The sequence below is a fragment of the Cucurbita maxima genome, unplaced genomic scaffold (assembly GCF_002738345.1).
Source record: "Cucurbita maxima cultivar Rimu unplaced genomic scaffold, Cmax_1.0 Cma_Scf00018, whole genome shotgun sequence".
NCBI classification, from domain to species: Eukaryota; Viridiplantae; Streptophyta; class Magnoliopsida; order Cucurbitales; family Cucurbitaceae; genus Cucurbita; species Cucurbita maxima.
The window spans coordinates 1,679,682-1,696,425 of NW_019272034.1; the positions used below are offsets into that span (position 1 = coordinate 1,679,682).

The 16,744-nt window shown below is 34.8% G+C and overlaps 2 protein-coding genes across 2 annotated transcripts in view; one reads left to right on the forward strand and one right to left on the reverse strand.

Annotated features, from left to right (window-relative positions):
• LOC111492619 (nicastrin) overlaps window positions 1-7,885 on the forward strand; it is a 13,579-nt gene extending 5,694 nt beyond the window's left edge. The window contains exons 11-16 of the mRNA XM_023141989.1: window positions 3,321-3,440; window positions 4,216-4,287; window positions 5,588-5,728; window positions 6,009-6,093; window positions 6,202-6,640; window positions 7,248-7,885. Of these exons, the coding sequence (XP_022997757.1) occupies window positions 3,321-3,440; window positions 4,216-4,287; window positions 5,588-5,728; window positions 6,009-6,093; window positions 6,202-6,640; window positions 7,248-7,512 (1,122 nt within the window). The 3' untranslated portion in view covers window positions 7,513-7,885. The remainder of the gene's footprint in view (window positions 1-3,320; window positions 3,441-4,215; window positions 4,288-5,587; window positions 5,729-6,008; window positions 6,094-6,201; window positions 6,641-7,247) is intronic.
• Window positions 7,886-8,442: 557 nt separating this feature from the next.
• LOC111492749 (elongation factor Ts, mitochondrial-like) lies at window positions 8,443-16,272 on the reverse strand. The gene is made up of 10 exons (XM_023142186.1): window positions 16,131-16,272; window positions 15,592-15,933; window positions 15,327-15,499; window positions 15,063-15,152; window positions 14,304-14,478; window positions 12,854-13,038; window positions 11,830-11,955; window positions 10,382-10,470; window positions 9,267-9,318; window positions 8,443-8,865 (listed from the first exon to the last, which is right to left on the reverse strand). Exons 2-9 carry the CDS (start codon window positions 15,911-15,913, stop codon window positions 9,273-9,275), a joined length of 1,206 nt encoding a protein of 401 aa, XP_022997954.1. The 5' UTR covers window positions 15,914-15,933; window positions 16,131-16,272; the 3' UTR covers window positions 8,443-8,865; window positions 9,267-9,272.
• Window positions 16,273-16,744: the final 472 nt, after the last annotated feature.

The window sequence follows — 16,744 nt, forward strand, 5'->3', positions numbered from 1 at the left end:
AAAAAAAAAAAAAAAAAAAAAAAAAGAAACAAAAAGGTCTAGTCATCAAACTTGACATGGAAAAGGCCTTCGACAAGGTTGATTGGACTTTTCTTGAAAACATTCTTGTGACAAAAGGATTTGGCTCAAAATGGCGAAGGTGGATAAAAGGATGCATCTCATCCACAAACTTCATCATCATCAATGGAAGATCGAGACGGAAGATTATGCCACACGGGGTCTTCGACAAGGGGATCCACTATCCCATTTTCTTTTCATCATGGTAATGGACTACTTCAGTCGCATACTGACAAAAGCAAAATACGAAGGGTAGATAAAAGGTTTTCAGATTGGTAACGAAGGCTTAAGCATCAACCACCTTCAGTTTGCGGACGATACAATCCTCTTTTCTGAAAATTGGAAGATATCTCTTCCATAAAAGACATGATCAAGACAGTAAAAACCTTTGAAGGATTCTCATGGACAAAATATCAATCTCAAAAGACTAGAGATCATGGGCATCAATATTAGCACAGAGATTTTTGAAGAAAGTGCTAGCATATAACCGTAAAAAGGGAGAATGACCGAATATGTACCTAGGATTACCTCTAAAAGGAAACCACAATTTTTTTTCCTTCTAGAAGACTATTATTGAAAAAATAGAAAGAAGGCTATCAACATGGTCATCATGTTATACTTCAAAAGGCGGAAGACTCACCCTAATACAAGCCACATTATCCAACCTCCCCACTTACTACATGTCTCTATTTGAAATGCTACAAAAAGTGGTTTCAGATATAGAAAGATTATTCAGAAACTACTTTTAGAAAGAAGACGCACACCTTGTTCGATGGAATATTATAAATCTCCCAACAGAAAAGGGAGGCATCGGTCTTTTCTCGATAAAGAAGAAGAACAAAGCCCTCCTCGCCAAATGTATATGAAGATATCATCACGAAGAAAAGGCGTTGTGGAGAAATCTTATAAAGGCTAAATATACTCCTAACATCAAACAATAATCAATCCCCTCCCTCTTCTGCAAAAGAGCCTTGGAAGTACATAAAGAAACATCAAAACCTCATCACCAACCGAACTTGTCGTAGGGTAGGTGATGGAGGAAGCACATCATTTTGGACCTTCCTATGGATTGAAAACACCACACCCATCAAGGATTTTGTAGAGAAGCGTGGTGTTTTCAATCCATGGGTCGGTCCAGAATGATGTGCTCCCTCCATCACCCACCCTATGGTGAATTTGGTTGGTGATGAGGGTTTGATGTTTCTTTATGTACTTTCAAGGCCCTTTTGCAGATGATGGAGGGGTTGATTTTTGTTTGATGTTGGAGTATATTTAGCCTTTATAAGATTTCTCCACACCGCCTTTTCTTCGTGATGATATCTTCATATACATTTGGCGAGGAGAGCTTTGTTCTTCTTCTTTATCAAGAAAAGACCGAGGCCTCCCTTTTTTGTTGGGAGGTTTATAATATTTCATCGAACAAGGTGTGTGCCATCTTTCTACAAGTAGTTTCTGAATTATCTTTCTATATCTAAAACCACTTTTTGTGGCATTTCAAATAGAGACGTAGTAAGTGGGGAGGTTGGATAATGGGGCTTGTATTAGGGTGAGTCTTCCGCCTTTTGAAGTATAACATGATGACCATGTTGATAGCCTTCTTTCTATTTTTTCAATAATAGTCTTCCAGAAGGGAAAAAAATTGTGGTTTCCTTTTAGAGGTAATCCTAGGTACATATTTGGTCATTCTTCCTTCGGTTATATGCTAGCACTTTCTTCAATAATCTCTGTGCTCTGTGCTAATATTGATGCCCATGATTTCTGTTTTTTGGAGATTGATATTTTGTCCATGAGAATTTTTTGAAGGTTTTTACCGTCTTGATCATGTCTTTTATGGAAGAGATATCTTCCAATTCAGAAAAGAGGATTGTATTGTCCGTGAACTGAAGGTGGTTGATGCTTAAGCCTTCATTACCAATCTGAAAACATTTTATCTGCCCTTCGTATTATGCTTTTGTCAATATGCGATTGAGGCAATTCATTACCATGATGAAAAGAAAATGGGATCATTAGCTCTTCCGGTTAGGGACCCTATCTCCTCTCTAGTTGTTCATGATATCGAACATGATGAACTATCTGATGTTAGTATGAGCAGTGAGCGAGTTGAACCACATTTAGTTGATATTAGATATCGATGAATTTTCTGTCCTGGACTCTTTTGTAGAAGCCTTTGAAAGCCCTATTTTTTCTTTTTCTGTTGTTGATAAAAGAAATTTAGTTAAAGTTTTACAATCAACAACATCATTAACAAAGTATCCTTTAATTCCTCCCAAATTCTATTCCTTAATCGAGGTTTGTGAACTACAAGTGTAAGAAATCACTCCTTAGTCACCACAAATTAAGATCTATAGTTGTGTTTCACTCATCCGTTTTGATTGTTCTGCAATGAGAATTACTTCTTGGTAATCCAGAGGTTTAGGGGGTGTTCTTTTTCGTGTTGTCTTGAAGATTGTTTTTATTTTTTATTTATTTATTCGTTTTGGAGTTCAAAGGTTGCTGATTGTTTTTATGGAGCCCTTTTGGAAGATTACGAGAATGTTTATTTTGCTGGTTTAGAGTTTTGTGCTGTTGAGCATATTTTAGTTGGTTTTCAGTTGTCAAATCTCTTCTCTCATTTTCGGAATTTGACTTTAGATTAGTGTGCAGAAAAGATGGTTCTTAGTTGTTGGATCGCTTCCTCCGTCAGTCCCTTTTTCTCAAACCCAGCATTCTTGGCCATTTTTTATGTTTTAATTGGATAATTATTTTATGCTATTTGTTGGAGAGGATTTAGTATTAATTGGATTGTTGTTTATATATTTCTTAGTTATTTCTTTTCATTTCTCCTTCGAGTTTTGTAACTTTTGAGCATTAGTCTCTTTTTATTATTATTTCCATTAAAGATTTTCATATTTGTTTCAAAAGAAATATATTTTTGGTTTTAGAATTACAGAGAATCAAGCCCGCCGGTAGTAGTTATTGTTGTTGGTCCTTTTTGTTTTATTTTACACACTTAGTTGAGTGGTTCTATCCCTAAGATGCCCAAATTTATATGCTTATGTATCATTTTTTATATATATGTTTTAGCATTTATGAAATGTATTGGAGGTTTGATGATGATGCCTGGGATATAATCATCCCAAGCTCATATGCAGATGGTCTATAATTTGTATCCATTCTTTGGCTTCATTCTGATTGAATACATAGATCATGGTGCTTTAAGTCTAGTTTGTATCCTTTGCCTTTTCTCATTATTCAGTTGCTAATAGTTATTTGTGAATATCCAGCTTGTTTTTGTTGTCTTCACTGGAGAGTCTTGGGGCTACCTTGGTAGTAGGAGATTTTTGCTTGAACTTGATTTACAGTCCGATTCTGTCAGTGGCCTTAACAATACATTGATCGATACGGTATATTTCTGAACTTGTAAATTAGTGCTCTGAATTTTAGTTTTCTTGTACTCTTTTCAATGTAGAATTATAGTCACTCTCTAAAGAAAAATATACGTTTTCTACTTTTCTTGTTTGAGTGGCTTCCTAGTGCGTTACCATTGGAGAAATACATAATGGATGTAAGGAATCATCAGAAAAATACTAAAACAGTTGGTTTAATATGTGTACAGCTCTTTATGTTTTTGGTGGGTGGATATTGATCTTTGAAGCTTTTCTCTTTATTTTCAAAATTTTATTTGCTTAATTTGTTCTTTCCATCGAGAAGATAAATATATTCTTGGTCTAAACCAGTGCAAGAATAGGAAATTGAAAATGCGTCTACTTATCTTGAACAAAGAAAATTCAAGAAGTGCATGGTTTTCAAGCATCTGAAACCCTACCTATTGATGGTGGCTTGTTGCCGGGATAATTTATGTAAATTGGCAATTGCATGTGGGTGAGTGAAATACATCGGCAATAAATTTTCCCCTCATATGAGGCAAGGAAAGTGATGCTACACAGACTCCTGGTTGAGTCATGCAGTCTTCATGCAGTCATATTTGAAGTGGTAAAGCATGACATGCCCTTTGAATAACATGATACAGATTTGTCATGATGTATGAAAAGTGACATATTTTTGCTAGAGCTGCATTTATCTGGTTGTTCTTTCTTTTCTTTTTGATACTTCAGATCCATTTTATTTAAGTTAATGATAAAAAGTTGAACTTACTGTGCTTTTACTTTTTCAATTTAGGTTTTCGAAATTGGCTCTGTTGGAAAGAAATCCAATGATGGATTTGGAAACTTCTTCGCTCACATGACAGAGGTAATGGCTTTTTTCCTCTAAACTGTTTTATTATTATTATTATTGTAAGGTTTCTCTATACTGTCAGACATCCTATCACGCATACTTACCAAAGCTAGGGTAAAAAGGGAATAGAATGATTTTTCTGTTAGGGTGGGAACCATGAGGATTGTGCGTTTGTGTACAGTCAGTGTGGGTAAGGTTTTTGTAGGGCTTGTGTTGCTTGTGGCTGTTATGTTGAATTGGACATTATGTCTTAGGAGAGATTTCCTTCTCTTTCGATTAACTGGAGTGTTTGGGTATTGAATTGCTTGTTTTCCCTAGTTGATTGCAATATCTTTGGTTGAAATAACCCATTGATCATTGAAGAAATATTAATTGAACGGTGTTGATTGCTTCCATTTGCTTGTGTTGTATGTTTTCTGTGTATTTAAGGTTATTTTGTGTTAGATACCTAACATACACATCTTAAATGTTGCTGCAACATTTAAAATCTTGTACTGTATGTTAGGCCTTTTGAGGGGATAGTTGAACGTGGAGAATTGCAGAAATATTTTGATTTCCTTAAAATTACTGTCGTAAGTGTTTTCTAATGTTTGAGTGAGAAGTTTGTAAGGTTAATATAATATCTAAAATATTGAGAAAATAATTCGAAAAACAAAACAGCAGCTTTTATGGAATTTGAGAATCTTTATGACATTCTTAAACCCTTTAAAAGGATAGCTTGTTCAACTTACCTAGTGATTATTGCAAGCAGCATTGGTTGGTTCTAAAGTGCAGAAGGAAAATTTTATAGAATTGCTGAACACACGGATTTCATTACCAAAAACAAGAGGAACGCACGAAGAAAGGCGATATTAGGCTTCTCCTCCCAATCTCTCAAAATGGTGATCAATACATTGATACTTAATAGGAAACGCAAAATGGTTGGCTGTCATTTGCCCAATGAAACCCAATTTTCATTTTGCCTGTGATGGCCAGGAAAGGCCATCTTAGATTCAATGAAAAATATGGTGTTTGATTCTTTTCCCCCTCATCTGTGTTGTCTGGTTGATTAGGTAAAAAATGCAGACAGTTACTACTTAACTGCTTCTTAATTGTGTTCTAAATTGATAAACTGTTTATCCAACCTCTCGAGAGTCTGCTACCATTATTTTTCTTCATAGATACTTGATCTATTTTGATATACTAGTTCGATATGGTGCCCTAGTAATGTCATTAGCTATTCTGCTAGTATTTTATTATGCACGGAATAACATAGTCATGTTCAATAAAAGATTTTATTTCAACCTATTATTTTAGCAAGATATTGCTCCTGTAGGTTTCATCTTCCAAGAATGAGACATGGAACGCCTTGAAGCTTGCTCAAGAGTCGCTTCCATTTGAGAACATAAAAGTCTCACCAGCTAGTACTACAAATCCAGGGATACCACCATCTTCGTTGATGGCATTTCTAGCAAAGGTATTTATCAATAACATACTTGATGCTACTATTTTCTTGCTCTCTATTGTTCAAACCTGCTGATTTTTTTATTGATGGCACACAATTCAAGGTTTGAGACTAGAGTTTTGCGAAACAATTTCATTGATGTATAAAATTTATAAAAAGGATAATAATCCATGATGATTACGTACCACTTCTCCAATTGGTCGAAAGGGAAGCATAGCTATATGAAGTAAAGATATTAGACCGTGTACACCAAGAGATAGATAAGTTGACAAGTTTATTTTGGTCCGTACAGAACTCGCAGGTCTCTGGGGTGGTATTAGAAGACTTTGATACTAGCTTTACCAATCAATTTTACCAGAGTCACCTGGACGATTTACGTAAGTTGCATTCTTTTCTTTCCTTCCTTTCCCATTTTGTCGCTCATTGACGATTGTTGTATAGCTGGTCCTATTTTTTCTTACTATTCATATTATTTTTCAATCCAGATAATATAAACTCATCAGCTATTGAAGCAGCTGCTTTACTTGTTGCCCGAACTCTTTACATTCTTGCAACCAACAAAAAGGAATTGAGTAGTTCTGCCCTGAATGCTATCAAATTGAACACCTCGTTGGTTGAAGAGATTATAGGATGTCTCCTGAACTGTGACCCTGGCCTCTCTTGTGAGTTGGTGAAGAGATATATTTCTCCGATCAATGTCTGTCCAAACCATTATGTTGGTGTTATCCTTGATGAACCATCCTCTACTCCTTATCCTGGTTATGTTCACGATGTTTCAAGATTTGTTTGGAACTTTTTAGCTGACAGAACATCCATACCTAAAGAGAATACTAGCTCTGTCTGTTCACAGAACTGTGATGACAAAAGTGAGGTGTGCATTGGAGCGGAGACTGGAAAGGGAACTTGTGTTGTATCAACTACCAGGTACCACCATATTTATAGCTAGACACAACTGATTTAGAATGGTGCATTGGTGGACACATGGCATACTCAGTCATTGCATCAAAACTAAAACAAAACAAAACAAAACAAAAAAAACTTAAATTAAGATAACTTAGAGAATATTTAAAACTGCAGGAGGCCTTGAGGAAGGATTGTCCTAGAGAGTATGTTGAAGCCTGTAAGGTAGGAAAAAGTTATTTATTGAAGCTGACACAATGTGGCTGTCTCTTAATAATTCGTGGATTTAAAAATCTTACTAATTTGAGGTAGTTTTGCAGTCTCTCATACATTCCATGGTTCAAAACTGCAAGCTACCTTGAATAATTTTTTGTAGTATAGAGGTTGTAAGTGGGTTGATTCGACTTGACTAAATTGATGTCTGACTACGAATGGGAAGTCTGGAACGTCTACATTACAGATTATTTGATTAGTTGTCCATGCTCTAAATTGTTTTATTTTTACTTTTTTTGGGGGGGGAGTAAAAAACAGGTTCAATATGTAACTACTATGCAAGTTTGATAACAATATTTAAAAGTTTGATTAGTTGTACTGCCTTTCTTTGTTAAATATCTTTAGTTATTTGCAACAGGTACGTTCCAGCATACTCAACACGATTGATGTTCGAATCTGGATCTTGGAATGTGCTTCCTCCAAATTCATCGGACCCAATGGGCGCCGTCGATCCTGTTTGGACAGAGAGCAACTGGAACACCATAGGACTCCGAACGTATACTGTCCAAGCTACTGCTTACGATCGTTTTGTCTTACTTGGAGGCATTACTACTACAATCTTGTCATACTTTGCAATAGTCGCCGTGCGAGGCTCCATTATGAAGGCCTTGAAGAAAGATTAACACAACATTTTAGGCAACTAAATGAAATTAGTAAATGAAAAGGCTGAGAAAGATGGGACACTGTATCAATATAGTTCAATCGTTTTTTCTCCGGAAGATTTTGGATGTAGTTGCAGAGGTGGTGTATTGTTTAATTTTGCAACCCTCTGCCTCCCGTTGGTGAAGGGCGGGATCTGATCCCATTGAAGCTTTGCATGTTAGTACACAAATGATATGATTCTGTATAGCTTCTTCTGTTTGCCGCTTGTAGTTGATCTTACATCAGGTGCAGCATGGTTGCTTGCCTGAGTTGAAGACATTTCTGAGTTGAAGACATTTCTGTATACTTGATTGAACAGTTTATTGGAATTGAAAATAGACATAATTGAACCAACAGATGTATTTTTTGAGTTTTTCCTATCAGACTCCCTTTCAAAATTTTAAAACACTACTTAAATTTCGGTCGTTTAGTCTTCTTCCCCTCCATAGTCTGGATATAGAGTTGACTGTTAGCATGTCCATTTTCAATTTGAAAACATTTTCAATAATGATATCTAGTGATGCATACTCTTTCCGAAGTTATAGTTAGTTTTCAGCTGTATGAGATTCTTTTAATGATGTTAAATAGGTTTTTGAAAATTTTAATTTTGATTCTAGTAATTTTTTAAAATCGATCTCTTAGACAAATTTTAATTTCATAAATGATATATGTTGTGTTGAATTAATTGTTAGATATTTTTTTAATTAAAAAATCCTATAAAACACAAAATTAAAAAAAAAAAGATTATTACAATTGACTCAGCTGAGATTAACTAATTAAACACATTAATCTCAAACCTTAGCCAAGATTTAAGAATGAAGGTGTTTGAAAAAAGAGGAACTTTTGAGTACCATAAAATTCAAATCCTTCCCCCAAATGAGCTAATACATAGTTTCTAGAAGACAACTGAATGAAAAATTCAAAGAAAGATGAATCATGGAATTCACTGGCATCATCAAAATCTCTAACATTTCAAAAGCACAAATTAATCATACAATCAATAGTAACAGGACTCCCAAGATCTATTTCCTTATCTTCATCTAACTCTGGGATACAAATTTCAGAGGCACAATTTGTGTGAAGTAACATAAATTCTTAACTGACTCAGATATCAAAATTTATTGGTCGGTCAATCGAATAATCAGACACGAGCGATAAACAAAAATGCAGACAGGTTGTTACCAGAAAGTCTTCTGGCTCAATAGATACAATCCTTGTAATGCTTGCACCTGAAAATTTCTGCACTGAGAATGCAGTGGAACTTAACTACCAAGAACAATTTTGGTAGGAAATGAGCCTTGAGATGCTGAGAAATAGGAGAGCTAGTAACAGACCTATGCAAAATGCAGAAACCCAATATTACAAATGTGATGGTCTAAAAAATTAATAACAGGTGTGAAAAATATGAAATGTGCATCAATTAGTGATTATTGCAATTGTCTTGGTAAATATCTAGAACGATCGATGATGTATATCAATAATTACTGTTCCACTCCCCCTAACTACAAATGTGGTAAATAGTCTTATGTGAGTCAATTAGTGAGTATTACAATTATCTCGCTTAATATCTAGATTAAACCCAGCAAAAGAAAATTTTACTCCTAAAAGAACACCGATAAGGAACTATATTAAGATGCTTGGTCAGTGAAGTCCGAGGAGCCAAAAGGACAATTTAGACTACGATTATAAAGAGCAGCTTTAGATCAACACTATACCATCCCTGCAAAAGCCTTACCTATATTTATGCAGCCTGAGCCACAGGTTCAGATGAATCTGATGTATCCAGCCTGCAATTTACAGTGAAAATAGTAAAAATTAGACCCATCAGGTCCTGACAGTATCCCAAAAGAAATTCATCAATTTATAAATCATTTAAAAAGAGAGAAGATCTCTTAACATATCAGTGTCGTGGAAATTCTTTAAAAACATTGGCTTGAAACCAATGTTTTAAAGGCTTTGAGGGATATGCTCTTATGTATTAGGAGCGGTTTTTTACATTTGAGTGATACGTCTTCTTATGATCATAGGAGACTTATGCCGCCATGAAATAAACAGAGGATTGGAGCCTCTACACCTTGAAATAGAATAATATTCATTTGTTCTCTATTCTTCAGAAATATTACAAGAGATTTTTCCAATCCGCTAATAGAGAAGCATAACTATAGGAAGAGAAGTGGTTAAGCAATTTATACCAAGATACAGATTTATAAATATCATCTTGATTTTCTAACATACTATGAGTTAGGTAACTTAGACTATTACCACAAAGGTTAAAGACAAAATTTAAAAAAGTTGATTTTGTTATAACAATGCTGAGTTTTAACAGATTTTTTTCCCTGTTGTACCTTTATATAGTTATTATGTTTTATAATGCATAACTTCATCATTTTATGTTTTTTTTTAAACTCAATTGAGGCTTCAGCTCCCCTGGTTCCTTAAAGGGGAAAAAAAAAAAAAAAAAAAAAAAAAGCCTTGAGCCCACGTTTAGCATTTGAAAACATTGATTAAAACTCTACATTAAATAAAGACTTCGAATAGAGTTCAGGAGCTACTTTTGTAATCTAAATTTGATAATCTATAGATTAGGTCTTTTGCAATCACAGTCTCGGCATAGCCAACTAGGAAGTCATTTTGTTACCTTCCAACTTTGGGTTTGAATTTCTTATTTCAGCGAAGTTCCCAAGACCTCAGATGTTACTAATAATAAATGACAAGTATGACACGTCAAACTGGACTAGGAATCTTTAAGCAAATGAAGAAATGAAGAGAGGCGTAACTGGTCAGTGAAATTCTTCCATTCAGAAAGAATGATACATCATAAAACCACTATGACATATATGAGTAGCGTACCTTTCAATTCCTTCCCCGACTCCCACTCTTAGAAAGTTACCAATCTTCACTGGCGAACCCACTTCCTTGGACAGGTTATCCAACAATGTCTGAAAAATAGTTCCAACATATTTTTTTAACTTAAACTGGAGATCTAAGAAGCACAGGAGTTCCATGACAAATATAAATATATATAGCATGCATGATACGTAATAATCCATTCTTGGAAGAAATAGGTAATATACAATTTAAAATTTACTAATGTTCATACACATTTACAATGAATTTGCAGCTTCTGAGATCTTTGTTCAAAGTGGACTCCTTGCCATTATTATTTGATAATTAATCGCTTAAATGTTCCTCCTTTATCTTTCCTGTTTCGAATCCTACCTTATGAGCCCATCATCAAATCCGTCATGATTTTCAGAGAAAAAAATGGTAAGGGTCTGACATAGAGTAATGGTCGTGTGTGTATAAATTTAGCCCTCTAGGACCTTTCCAATAAAATTGGAACTACTGTGTTAATTTTCATTAGGTAAATGTTTATGTTCTTCAGTTGCCCTCAAACAATAAATTTAGATCTCGCAAGTTATTCCTAGTAAAGCATAGCCAGTCGACGAGTGAATGCACACCCAAATAGAAGATAGAAAACTACAATTGGCTCATATTCATCTGGATATAATTTTTCTTCTCTTGAACATTAATAAAAGGTTTCCAGACATACTAAGAAGTACAAATACAGACATGAGACACAGATACGGCATGACATAGACACTATGAAATGTCATTTTTTAAAAATCTAGGACATGGACATGAAAAGGACATGTTTATTAAAATATATATTATATTTATACAAGAAGATTCAAAGTCTACAAGTTTATGCATTTACATGCTTAGAAATATGAGTTTGAAGTATTTCACTCTCAAAATTTACCATTTCATGTCTATTTATGTACTTAACAAGTGTTCAGATGTGTCTAACAAATGGTGAACCTATACTGACTTTGTACAACTATTGTGCTAACAAGTGTCAGATATGTGTCTAATAAATGTCGGAGTTTGCAAGTGTTGGATACAGACACGCTAGCTAGACTAAAGTATCTGTGCTAACCAATAACTTCAGAATATCTAATTTACATCTTACTCTTTTAGTAATCCATGGCAGTTAGCACAAAATAAAATGGGAATAACCTCAAAATCTATAAATTAACTAATATGGCATTATGCTTGGACATTAAATGTACCAATATAACCAATATTTAAAAGAACACGCAAAAAGGCACAAATTTGAAATCTTAAACAAAAGCATCAAAATTCAATTTAATAAACCAAAAACACACTCTCGCCATTCACTGGCAATACACTTGCAGACCCTCTTTTTATTTGGGTTGATGATTAATTTTCAATATTATCAGTGTATAGATTGATTCCTGAGAAAATATAAATTGAGAATATGATTGGCACCTCACCTTTATATTAATACTATCATCGACAATAAACTTTTGCTCCATAAGAACAACTTCTTCCATGTACTTCCGTAACCGACCTTCAACCATTTTTTCTAGGGCCATTCCAGACTTGCCAGAAGTTTCAGCCTGACATATGATCCATTTACATAAATATGACATTAAACAATCATAAAAATTGATATGACTAAAATAAGAGATCAAATACCACAAACTAGTCAACATCAAAATTTATCAGCGAAAAAAACAAATGTAACAATGATAAGTCCAGGAAAATAGCACAAACACCACCATACATTTAACAAAAAAACAAAGTCTTTACCAGAATCTTTTTGAAGTAGAGACTAAAGTAAACATGCCTAAAAGTTCAATGACCTATTAGAACTTTTTAAAATACAACTAAATCAACATAACCCTGTTAACACAAAGGTAATTTTATAATTTAATAAAATATGTAACTCACACAACCGCCTACCCACTCGGCATTTTATACCATACCATTCATCCTCTTCAGTACAATATGTAAATTTTTTCTGCCCATGAATTCATTTTAAGTTCCCATCAATGTGGGCGTACCCCACATCGTCCCACCTTGTCTGAGTTCATAAATAAATAAACATAACAAATAGACACAAATTTGACGCGTCTTTTTGTGTTTAGTGCCAATTCACTGTCCTCAAGATCAAAATTTCAAGACTTCTTTGTGCGTGTGCACTCAGTGTGTCAACTGGCTCCATTCTGAAGCAACAATAGATCACCAAACTGATCCAAATACAAATTCAATACAAATGTCAGACAACTGATATCTTTTTCTCTTTCGAGAGTTTGCATCCTTGGAGCAGTTTTTGCTTCTTCTCGTTTATCAATAAAAATGTGCATTTTGTTCTTAAAAAATGACAGATAACAGACATGTAATGCAATATTGGAATTGAAAAAGGGTGTGGGGAAGGAAATAATAGATGGGAAAAGAAAATATCTTGGACAAGCAATAAACTAAAACTTAATAAATTCTACATAGTACACAGACCTGAGTCTGGAGAATTTCACGTTCGTTCTCTAATGCTTCGGAAGAAACAAGTTCCTTTGTCAAGAACAATGGCTTCGCAGCCACTATATGCATTGCTACTTCTGATCCAACACGTTGAAGAGCATCCGACTGTGAACTACCACCCTCGACTTCAAGAGATAAAATTCCAGCAATTCGACCCAAACCTGAAAATTACACAAAATGAAAGTTAAGACAAAAAATTTACCCAACTTAGTCGATACTAATTTTCCCATTTGCAGAATGTCATTTAATTTACATAAAGAAAAATTTTCACCTTAAGTCTCAATTTGTCATTATGCACAATTTCTTTTATTTTTTAGGAAACCAAACCTTGATTGAGAAACATTAAAGAAAATATAACGGCATACAAAAAAAAAAAAAAAAAAAAAAAAAAAAAAAAAAAAAAAAAAAAAAAAAAAAAAAAAAAAAAAAAAAAAAAAAAAAAAAAAAAAAAAAAAAAAAAGAAAAAAAAAAAGCAANCTCAACAAAAAGGAAGTCTTAAGAGCTACACAAAGGGATTCTAATCCAACAAAATCAAACCAAGATCATAATTACAAAAAAGACCTAGTGCTGATGCCCATAAGGAGACCTCCATTCATAAATAATTTTTTGAATGGTGTTCTAAGGTTAATTGAGCAAAATCTGCCCTTATGTGGAATAAATGTGGAAGAATCAAAGTTGATTCAGTTTGCCACAAGGCTTAGTTGTAAGGTTGAGTCAATGTCGTTTCTTTATCTTGGCCTTCCTCTTGGTGGATACCCGAAAAAGATCTCTTTTTGGCAGCCTGTTCTTGCCAAGATTCAAAAATAGATAAACAGATGGAAAAGATTCACCTTTATCTAGAGGTGGACGTTTGACTTTTAGCAACTCCTTTCTTTTTACTTCATTTTTTTAATGGTTTTTTTTCCACTCCTCATTAGAGTTTGTATTTTGAGCACTAGTCTCTTTTCATTTCCTTCATGAAAAGTTTGTCTCTTGTTTCAAAAAAGGACCTTTAATACCGCCACTTATCACCCACTTAAAAAAATGTTGGTCATATTGACTTACTATAACCTAGTGCCACTAGGCTCTGTAAAAGAACTGCCACAACCACTTGGCCAACAAGGCCTCCTTATGTAATCTTAGGCACCCAATCCCTGGACCTCCTAGCTCCACAGGCATAACCACCCCCTCTCACTCCACTAGATCAGATCCACCCCCCTCATCCACACACTATGCACAAGGTTCATAACGTTCGAGAAAATTATATAAGAAAAGAAGGCTAGAAGCCACTCCAAGCATTCATAAAATGAACGCCATTGGTGTTAAATGGAAAAACATGCACCATTTAAGATATGTTTAATGTTTTTCAAAGCCGAAAAACCTGAATGCCAGTCACCCAAGGAAACATATATTCCATCACTAAAACAGGACAAGACAGTTAAAGTACCTGGTTGAGGACTTGTATGGAGGTATGTAGAAATAACACCACTTGAAGATGCAGACATCAAAAAACCTCGTCTTAGCTTAATATTCTCTCCCATTATGCCTGCCACTTCAGTAACTGCATTAAGAGCTGTTGTTTCTCCACTAATTTTTGGGTGTTCAAGATTTAATTTCATTCTCTGACAAGCGGAAAGAATTACATTACAAATGTAGATTAGATATTCTAAAAAGGTTTATTCAACTATGATTCAATTAGAAATGTATAAAAACTGAAAGATATCTATTTGCATCTGATTTTAATCAAACTTATAAGAATATTATCCAAGTTTTTCAATGGAGCACGGTCCAAATTATAAGAAACGAGAATACCCATTTACACCTGGTTTTAAGCACTCAATAGACGGGGACATTGTTTTGAGTATAGCTATCAGCTCTCCATACCACATCTACACAAGGCCTTGTCCTAGAAATTACAGCAGTTCACAGCATTGCAATCAAGAGCATAAAAAAAGAGACCTAAGTAGACTGAGCATCTCCAGTTTAATGATCCTCCCCAATTCGTCTTATTTTGATTAATGAATTTTCCTTTCTTATAAAAAAAGATCCTCCTGGAGTTGAATGTGAATGTTATCATTTACCGAGAAATTAATAAACTAAGAAGACAATGGAAAATACCTTTTCAAGGGCTCCTAAACTGTGATATCTAATCAATGCCACTCATGTTACAAAAATTCAAGCGAAATAATTTTGACAAACATATTACCTCCAATTGCGCTAGACCAACAGGAAATGTCCCAGAAACGTTATGAGATGAGCTTTCGGACAACAATGCTTGCCTTGCTAAAGATAGGGCCTGGGATAAAAATTATATGATAGCTTATAAGCAAAAGAACAAGGCTTCCTGAAGAAAAAAAAAAAAACTATACAAGTTCGTACAATCTGCACACGATTGTTTACAAGCATAGAAATTCACACGTATTCAAATTGAAATGTTGCATAAAAATGAAGGCGAAATGAAAAAACTTACCAAGTATTGAAAAATCTCGTTCCTAGCAACAAAGTCAGTCTCGCAATTAAGTTCAATAACAACAGCTTTGGTTTCATTTTGAGCCAAGGCAAGTAGGCCTTCAGCGGCAGTTCGAGAAGACTTTTTCAGGGCCAGCACCTTTCCTCTTTTTCTCAGTTCCGTCTGTGCCGCTTCTGTAACTCCAAGTAATTAAATTTCAACATTAGATATCAGCAAATGAAGCTGAAAGCAAAAGAAAGTTTCATAAACTATTACGATGCCTTACCAATATTCCAATTGCAATCAATAAGAGCAGCCTTGACATCTTTAATAGGTGCACTAGTTCTCTCTCTCAGCTGCTTTATGAGACTCATCTGGTCCGAGACAGCAGGAGTTTCGACACTAAATCTTCTCAAGAGACTAAGTCTCGAACTAAGAGCAGAATTAGCATCCTGAGTGTAAGGAACTGAACCTCCATATTGAACGCCTTTAACAACAAACGCCCTAGTAGTAGTAGAACTGGAAAATCCATGCCGACACGCATTATTCAGCAGCCGATTAGAAATCACAAATCCAAGGGAACGTTTTGCAGCTCTACAAAACGCCATTCCAGCATTCACAGCTTTTTCTGAGAGCAGTAAAACAAAAATGATTATAGAGGAGAAAACTTAGCATCAATGTATCAAAATAGACTAGAAAGAAATCCGAAATGGTTTCCAAATAGCAAAATCAAAGAAAAATGTAATAAGAGGTTAATCACAGAGAGGTTTAAGCTTTGAATTGAATATGAAGGTTACAATGGCGAGAGTGGGAATCAGGCCTGACCGTTTCACAGGACGGGAAGATGAATGGAGCTGGCGCGCGACTGGTTAATTCAACAAACAGTGATACAAACCATATATTTTCCAGTTTTCAGCTTGTTTGAAGCGATGCACAGGCGCTTGAAGGAGTGAATTTTTTCTTTCTTTTCTTTAAGCAAATGGAAATGGAATCATCGCATTGTAGAATAGGGAACATGGCGGTTGTTGATTGGGCTTGACCCAAGCGTTTTGGGCCTGCAATACTTCGTTGATTGGGCTTGACCCAAGAGTTTTGGGCCTGCAATATTTCACTGATTGGTCTTGGGCCAAACGTTTTGGGCCTATACTCTTTCGCTGATTGGGCTTGACCCAAGCGTTTTGGGCCTGCAAGATTTCGCTGATTGGGCTTGACCCAATCGTTTGGCCCTGCAATATTTCGTTGATTGGGCTTGACCCAAAATTTTTGGGCCTGCACTATTTCGCTTATTAGGCTTGACCCAAGCATTTTGGGCCGACAAGATTTCAAGATAAATAAAATAAGTAAATAAGTGTTTACTATTTAAAAAAGTATAATTTAATTCTTTCGAAAAATTACTGTATATTATATATATATATATATATATATATATATATATATAT

Excerpts from the sequence above, each read along its gene's own strand:
- LOC111492749 (XM_023142186.1), bottom strand. The coding sequence starts at position 15,913 with ATGGCGTTTTGTAGAGCTGCAAAACGTTCCCTTGGATTTGTGATTTCT. Across the intron at positions 13,039-14,303 it reads CCATACAAGTCCTCAACCAG|GTTTGGGTCGAATTGCTGGA; the intron begins GTACTTTAACTG and ends TGTAATTTTCAG. Across the intron at positions 10,471-11,829 it reads ATGATAGTATTAATATAAAG|ACATTGTTGGATAACCTGTC; the intron begins GTGAGGTGCCAA and ends ACTATTTTTCAG.